The 8,100-nt window shown below is 44.7% G+C and overlaps 1 protein-coding gene across 1 annotated transcript; it reads right to left on the bottom strand.

Annotated features, from left to right (window-relative positions):
* Positions 1-268: 268 nt before the first annotated feature.
* Positions 269-3,306, bottom strand: LOC119310322. Its single transcript, XM_037586112.1, has 6 exons — positions 3,137-3,306; positions 2,439-2,578; positions 2,077-2,196; positions 1,907-1,997; positions 1,317-1,526; positions 269-275 (listed from the first exon to the last, which is right to left on the bottom strand). The coding sequence occupies exons 1-6, from the start codon at positions 3,304-3,306 to the stop codon at positions 269-271; spliced, it is 738 nt and encodes a 245-aa protein (XP_037442009.1).
* Positions 3,307-8,100: the final 4,794 nt, after the last annotated feature.

The following is an 8,100-nucleotide window of genomic DNA, read 5'->3' as shown; positions in this document are numbered from 1 at the left end:
TTTCATAGGGAGATGGCTGGCGACTGTAAATACTTGGAAAGCATCAGGTCTCAAGATGGAAATCTGTCATTGAGAGAACATTTTGTTACAGGTTTTATAGTAGGTGAATACATGGTGTATGAGTGGAGGACAAACTATCAGCAGCAGCAGTAAAACCAACTGACTGTTCTAAGTTGGTAACTCTATTGTTGGACTACAAGGCTTGTAAAGATGTTGGGGGTTTGCAAGTGCAAAGTCTAATCTTGAAAAAATATTCATCTAAAAGTCTTTAGCACCTGCATTTAACCAAGAATGCGCTAGTATCATTTGTTTAACAGGCTTTTCCAGGAAGGTGCTAGTGTCACATGCAGACAGACAAGCAGTAGATCCATGTCAGGAACATTATCAGGTAACCAGGCTGATAGAGATTAGGCTAAAACATAAACGACCACAAAATATTCAGCAAGAAGAACAGTATCTGAGTATGATGGCCTACACTAGTTTTAGTTAAGCCACCCAACCGAAAGAAAAAGAAAATCTGGAAGCATCAGCTTCGCTAGATTGGAACAGCAGTAGACAAGTTTATAAACTGGCAAATTTGCAAGGACATTAGTAGCGTATGGCACATTGGTAGATTACTGTGTCCTCTCTAATGACAGATTGCAGCTAGTATTATCAGATATTCAGCTTCATGACTGATAATTGTTGAGCATCCTCTGCACACCTCAAGTGCACTTGACTTCAGCTAAACGAAAATTGACTAGTGAAACCAGTCATACATGCCAAAGTGAGGAGCATAGTCTGCATTAAGCAGAACAAAAGGGGCATGCGGCAGTTTGCGTCTAAGTAACATGGGACCCTATCGCAAGCTTAAAGGCTCCAGGATTAAGCACAGATAAGGGTAACGAAACTGTACTCTACTCTGGTACAGAGCTGCCGCTGTTGCTGCTATCAAGGTCGGCTCCAGCACTGCCAGTAGTCCCGACTGTTGCTGCTCTAGGCATAACATTGCTTGGTTCAGAAAATCATGAAGAAGTCAAAGATACAGCTCTTGGCACATCATTGGCAACAGTCTGCTCACCACTTGCCTCTGAGACTGGGGTTGATATTGCTTGCTCCAGGTTTTCAAGCTGAATAAAAATAAATATTCAAGGATATAATTGTTCTGAATGAGTTCTTCCTACTCTACCATTGTACTAGATTCATGAGGAAAAACCAAGTAGGTAAATACGAACGAAATCTAACGTATTTACCTTCAGTAATACTCCCTCCGTTCCAAATAGATGACCCAACTTTGTACTAACTTTAGTATAAAGTTGGGTCATCTATTTTGGAACCGAGGGAGTATGTCAGTAGAGAACTCTATATCCTTGGCTAGAGAGGATTTTTCTGGGCCAACTTCAGTAGCTGATGGATCATCACCTTTATAAGCCAACAAAGCTTCATTGGCCCTTTTCAGGTTCTCTATAAGTGACTTGCACATTGAAATAGCCTTTGCATCTCCAAACTTGGATACCAACTCGAAGGCGAAACGTATATGTCCGTTTCTTGAGCTGAATTAAGGAAATTGACAAAGGAAGAATAGCCAAAAATCTGCAACATACCAACATTATCAACCGGAATTACTCGTTGGTGATCCAAGCTGAGAACCAGTCACCACAAATACACTACTATGTGTATTCATGTAATTAAAGGTATCCGTGCAAGATTTCAGTCAGCAAACTAAATGAAAAGCATAGATAGATGGACGATATAATGAAAAGGAATCCTTTAGGGTTTAGCCACCTATCTTTCGAGTTAACTGACTAAGATGTACCCCTAACACCCCAGAGACATATGCGTAGGAGGTGTAGCAATTGGGTTACAGTTATAATGCTTTACTATATGGCAGACAATTTATACTGTTATACTACCAAAAGGAGGATACAGATTGATAATATGACGATAATCAGGCTCAAGCAAATGCTCCAAGATGGCCAAAGCTTTGAAGCACGCAATGAGTGTGTAGTCTAGGTCTTCTGCAAATAAAATGTGAGACCATAAGCATGAGACCATTGAGCAATTAAATGCAGCTGTAAATAAGATAGCTGATACTACCTCTTTGCACAGAGACTTCAGTGAGAGCAACAAAGCTTAGATATTTCTTCATAGTGCTGCCAGGACTCTTCTCAGATATTGCTCTTGCAACATGCAACATTTTCCAGGCCAGATCCAAATCTAACCAAATATCTTTTATTGGAAAAATCAGAAAACAATCAGAATCATCTTTCCATTTGAGTTTTGCTATAACCAATGGTTATATCAGCATTTGGCATGGCATGAAGAAATGCACATCGTCAGCAGGTACGAACAGATAAGGAGACAAGGTCGTAAATCATAATCAGTAAAGTTATCAACTACATGTATATAGATTAACAATGTTTTCATTGTATTGGACTACGCGGGGTAAAGGGACATACCCTGTGGTATTAAAGTATCACTTTGAGTGGTTGCACCCTTCACCGAATCTTGATTTGATTGAGTATTCCGTAGCAAAGCACATCCATAATTGTAATATGCGCTGAAACACTTTGGAGAAAGTTTACCATGATGTGCCACCCTAGGTGATAGAAAAGGTGTAAGAAGGTACTAAAGGTAATATAATCAGAGATAGAGCATGACTATCAGAAGTAACTGACACAATATTTCAGGGAGAAGTTACTAACTATGTTAATTGTTTATTACATTTTGTAAGTTTCAACGGCAGCCTAGTGCTTGTACAGACCATGAAGTGCCAGCGTCAAGTAGCATACGAAAAACTGCACTGTGATGAAATATTTACATCTAGAGATACTCTTATTTGACACTAATCACAATTCACACTTCATAACATAAGAAGGCCAAGTCAGCTCCCAAGTATTGTTACATAACCACCTTGCCCTGATTCTGTATAATATACTAAACTCATCTCCCAAAATACATAAGTCAAAATTGCAAAGCACTAATCACCTACAAAACACCAATATAAATCCACAAGAGAAACAAACTATTTGGAACATTGTATCCAACAATCCATATGTACGCACGCTTCAGCTAGGCTTTGGAGTAAGAGTGGCAGGTGCCAGGTGGAAAGGAAGAACCCTAACCTGATCTCGAGGATCCCGCGTTGGCAGTCTACAGCGCTGGTGAAGTCCTCATCCTTAAAGGCTTTGGACCACTTGGTGAAAAGCTCCTGCACAGCTTTCTCTTCCTGCTGTTCCCCTTTCTCATCGGCCTCCTTCTCCTTGTCACCCACTTCCTCCCATCTGCCCCCCGGGCCACCTCGACATTCTCCGAGGAGGCAGCCATGGTTGATGGACGCGTTATCTTCCTAGCTTGGTCTGAAAAGAAAACAGGTCACGTTGGGCCACTATCTCCAATTTCACAACTCTTTCTTGAGAAAATGCACCATCACCGACACTTTCACATCACTAATAATAATACTTGCATTCTTACTAAATGATTCACAAATTGCAGAGAGATAACATATGCAATCTTATATAGGTTTAAAGATGGAAAACATGCTAGCACCTGGAGTGTAGAAGTTTATGTAGGGAACGACATGGGAACTGCTGACAGATTTCATATTGACTCTGCCTGACTTAAGATTAACCGTGATAATGCCGGGGGAATAGCTCCCATGCGACGTCGTTGGTGTGAACTGTCTCTCATGCGACTGTGACACTCCAATTTTTTGTGGTTTTTGTTTTCAACAAGAGCCTTGCTTGGTTTAAAGAAGGTCATTTAAACCCTTCTTAAAAACCTCTCATCTGAGTTTTCCCTCTCAAAAATCTTTTCTTGGATTTAGTTTCTCCTAAAAAGAAAACCTTTTTGGTTTTGGGCTTTTCTTTGGTTTGGATCCATTCTTGATTTTACCATGCCTCCTATGGTAAAAAATTTCTCAAAAACCCTCCTTCCACTTTGGATCAACCCAAACACTTTGTCCCAACTAATAAAATCCATTTTTGGATTTTATCTCATTTATTTCTTTTCCCAAAACAATTCTGTCTTTTATTTTGAGCCTAGGTAATTTGCAAGGCAAGTACCTTAATGCATTTGAATTTTGACCTCAGCTCAACTCCCCTGGATAGTCCTTAGCACCCACAACCTAGAACCATCAAGATCCACTCTTCTTCTTTTCAAATTTTTCAAATTTCACCCTCTGCAAGTTTGGACCAGATTTGCCAAATTTGGTGAAATTCATATCTCCTCTTCTCCAAAAATTCCACCAAAATTCAGGCAACATCTAGTTGCAATGAGAGACCACTTCACCAAAAATCAGCTCAAGGAGAAACTCCCACATACCAAAATCATTCTGTCGAACACCTGGTCTGCACTGTTTCTTTGCACTTTCAGAGAGATTCAGAAGTTCAGAGAGTTTCAGTGTCGTTTTCTTCGTCAGAGTTCAGTCACGCGTCGACAGTGCGCCTGGCGCATTGCGCACAGCCCCTCCTCCTTGTCCAGAGCGCCACACGCGCACTTGGCCGGTTCCTGGCGTCGGCAGCCCCCTGGCCCGCCTGCGCCGGCGTCTTCCGCGGCGGCAGAGCCACCCGTGGCGGCCGAATGGAGCCTGCTTCGGCCCGTTATGCCGTTCTGTGCCGCCCTTTGATCCCTAGCCCTCCGCGTGGCTCATGCATGCCAGCGCACCCCCGCAGCACCATCGCCGTGGCCCGGCAAGCACAGGGCACACCCTCTGCCGCCGACGGGCCCGCGCCGCCCCGTTCTGCCGGAACCAGCCAGCACGCCCGATCCAACCTAGGTTAGATGCTAAATGGAGCCCGTGGTCCTCCATGTCGATGATCAACCGCCTAAACCTCCCCGACAAATCGTTGCGCCGCCGTAACCATCACCGGAGAACTCCGTTCACGGCCACCGCCTCGGATTGCCTATAAAAAGGAGCCCCGAGCTCGCTCTCGTGCATGCACCACCACTGCACCTCACCAACACCACGCCAAGCCTCTAGGAGGACCTCGAGGAGGTCTCCTCCCCCGACTCCGTCCGCCCTGTTCCGCCTCGGCCTCCACCTCGATTAACTCCGGTGAGGCCGTCCCCGGCACCCAAACCTCGTCTGCAATCCCCTCAAGCTACCAGAGGCCTAACCCCCTCCTCAATTTGTCCTCCGCAGCACTCTCCGACGAGGCCCGCGACCACCCGAACCGCCGTCCGCCGGAGCAAGGGCCGTCGTCGACACAGTGCTCACCGGCAACCACCACCACCACCCACCGACGCGGGAAGGTTCACTGAACACGGAGGTACCATCCGATCCCCTTGCCTCGCCGTGGATCGCCGTCGGCGACCACCGCAGCTCTCGGGCGCCGACGAGCCCTGTTTCCCTCATTTGAATTTTCAAACCTGACGGGTGGAGCCCGCCTGTCAGTCTCTCAGTTCGTTTCTTTTAAACGAACCGTTTTCTGGACTTTTCCGCAGAACCCCCTGGGAGTTTTCTGTTTCATTACAAAAAGGTCCCTGGATCAAAACCCTTATATCTTTTAAACAGAATAGTATTTTTGTTTGACTCTTTTTCTGTTCTCTTTAAAATTTTGTCTAGTTTTTTATCAGATTTATTTGAAAATTATTTGGATTACTTTTTGTGCACCTCGCGGTATTTACGTTACGTGCGTATTTTCTTATACCGTAGATACCGGAGGAGGTGACGGAGCCGTGAACTTCACCCAGTTAGACTCCGACTACTCCGAACCAGGCAAGCATGTTTGAACTCTTGATATGATGAATGTTTGTTGCATGTTTGCATTTAGGAGTTTCATGGCATGTTTATGAACATCTCTTTGAATGTTATACTTCATGCACAAAAGTGGGAAGTAAGTTTCTGAAAGCCATATGTTGTTGGATACATATTGGCATGGCCATGTGATGGCATGAGGATGGGTAAGATGGCAGTGTTGTGGCATGCCAGTCTTATGCCAGTCTATTTGACTTCAGTGTCATCGTGAATCAAATCACAATCCCATTCATTTCCTTCCTGTACTGCCACTTGTTTTCCGCAAGGAATATGGCTTAGTAAGTTGCAAACCGTTTTCCTGGTACACACCAAGTAGAGAGGCCGGGATGAGGGTTCCATGGCCCTGGATTAAAGCCCGTCATCCGGTCAGAGGGCATGGGTGTTTCCGGTTGGGACCGAGAGGGGGGCACCCCTTAGAGAGCGCATATAGAAATTTTATCCCATGCTATTCGAGGTTGTGACCTCCCCGTCTCAAAGTTTTTCTTGGACGTTGTCTAGGGTGATTCCTGGCATCGTGAGGTGAAATGGGTGTGTACTGGTTAAATGAGTTTCTACCGAAATACCATAAACGGAACTAGTCCTTCGTGACTACGGAAATCCGTTGGCTGTGGTCAGTAAGCACAAACTCTGCAGAGTCACAAATTCTTTACATCATCTTATACTTGTCCAAGTACTGTATTCATCTTATCTTGTCAGATATCAGCCTCAGTGACAAAACTCCGGTGGACTACATGTGTGTAAATCCGGTTAAAAGTTTATTCTTGTGGATGGACTAACCTGTTGGTTACAATTGATATAAGCCCTTTTTGTGACGTCGCTCAGACGTCCGACTGTGGCATACTTGCTATTTACATTCGATATAAGCCCTTTCTGTGACGTCGCTCAGACGTCCGACTGTGGCATACTTGTTATTATATTTGATATAAGCCCTTTCTGTGACGTCGCCCAGACGTCCGACTGTGGCATACTTGTTATTTACATTTGATATAAGCCCTTTCTGTGATGTCGCTCAGACGTCCGACTCTGGCATTTCTTTTCAAGCCCTTTCTGCGATGTCGCTCAGACGTCCGACTGTGGCATTTCTTTTCAAGCCCTTTCTGCGATGTCGCTCAGACGTCCGACTATGGCATTTCTTTTCAAGCCCTTTCTGTGATGTCGCTCAGACGTTCGACTGTGGCATTTCTTTTCAAGCCCTTTCTGTGATGTCGCTCAGACATCCGACTGTGGCATTTCTTTTCAAGCCCTTTATGTGATGTCGCTTAGACGCCCGACTGCGGCATGAACTTTATTTGTTTACCTTTCGAGGCGTCGCTCCAGACACCCGATCGGTTTTCAGTTATTTGTTTTACTTATCAAGTCGTGCAAAAATATTATTATTGGATCGAGCATCATTATTTTTGCTCATGACGCATTTGTGCATGCATTTTTTATATCTTTTGTTCGAACTATCTTGCGAGTACTTTCAAAGTACTCACCTGGCTTGTTGATTTGGCCAGATGTTGATGAAGGCGATCTCATGGATGAAGAGTTCGATAGCGAGTCCGACGCCTAGAGGAGTCCCAGTCAGTCCCGTGCGATCCTGCATTTGGTCACTGTATCATATCCGCTTCCGCCACCCCAGAAATAAATTCATCGAGCCTCACCTCGATGCTCGATGAGCTGTCAGTTAGGAGTCAAGTTATCCACCACCACTTTTTATCTCGAGCTAGTAGCATGTCACCACTCCCCTGTGCCATAACCGCCCTTATGTAAGATATTGGCGAGTTTGTAATAAATTGTTGAGCAGCCTCAACTCAACCCTATAATATATTTTTGCTACGGGTCTTCTGTTTATCAAGTACTTGTCTACCAGTGAGGATAACTTTTCCTATACTGGGAACTAAAGATCGATTTTCTCAATAAGCATTTTATTGAAAAACCGGTCGTGACAGACTTGGTACCAGAGCCAGGCTGACTGTAGGAAGCCACTAGGTGCGATCGCTAATTGGTTATTAGCATGATAGAGTTTATTCATATTTTTACAAATGTAGTCATTTTTCTGACAGTCAGCATAAAATTTTTGATCTGATCGTTCAGGATTTTTGCCTACTTTTGTAGATGGCTAGCGACGAATGTGAGTCACAGATGTTCGCCAACGTGCCTGAGGGGTTCGTCAAACTCCTCTCCTTCATCATTCAGGTCGCGATGGGGCCATCCGTGCACCCAGTCTTCACACTTTATCCACACAAGATCAACAACAGTCTGACCATGCACCAGGCCGCGGTGCAATTCAGGGGAGGGCATGCTGAGATACGCCGCTTCCGATTCTTGGGGAGAGCCATGCCTACAGAGAGGCATGCTATGCAGATGGCTGCCCGCGAGGC

Source organism: Triticum dicoccoides, chromosome 5B (genome assembly GCF_002162155.2).
Source record: "Triticum dicoccoides isolate Atlit2015 ecotype Zavitan chromosome 5B, WEW_v2.0, whole genome shotgun sequence".
Classification (NCBI taxonomy): domain Eukaryota; kingdom Viridiplantae; phylum Streptophyta; class Magnoliopsida; order Poales; family Poaceae; genus Triticum; species Triticum dicoccoides.
Note: the sequence above shows the minus strand (reverse complement) of the source record. Positions and strands in the feature narration are given on the sequence as shown.

What these genes read in the sequence shown, in the direction of transcription:
- LOC119310322 (XM_037586112.1), bottom strand. Translation starts at nt 3,306, where the DNA reads ATGGCTGCCTCCTCGGAGAATGTCGAGGTGGCCCGGGGGGCAGATGGG. An exon ending in TGATACTTTAATACCACAGG is followed by an intron (nt 2,197 to 2,438) that starts GTATGTCCCTTT and finishes ATATTTGGTTAG; the next exon opens with ATTTGGATCTGGCCTGGAAA. An exon ending in TATCGTCATATTATCAATCT is followed by an intron (nt 1,527 to 1,906) that starts GTATCCTCCTTT and finishes ATTCAGCTCAAG; the next exon opens with AAACGGACATATACGTTTCG.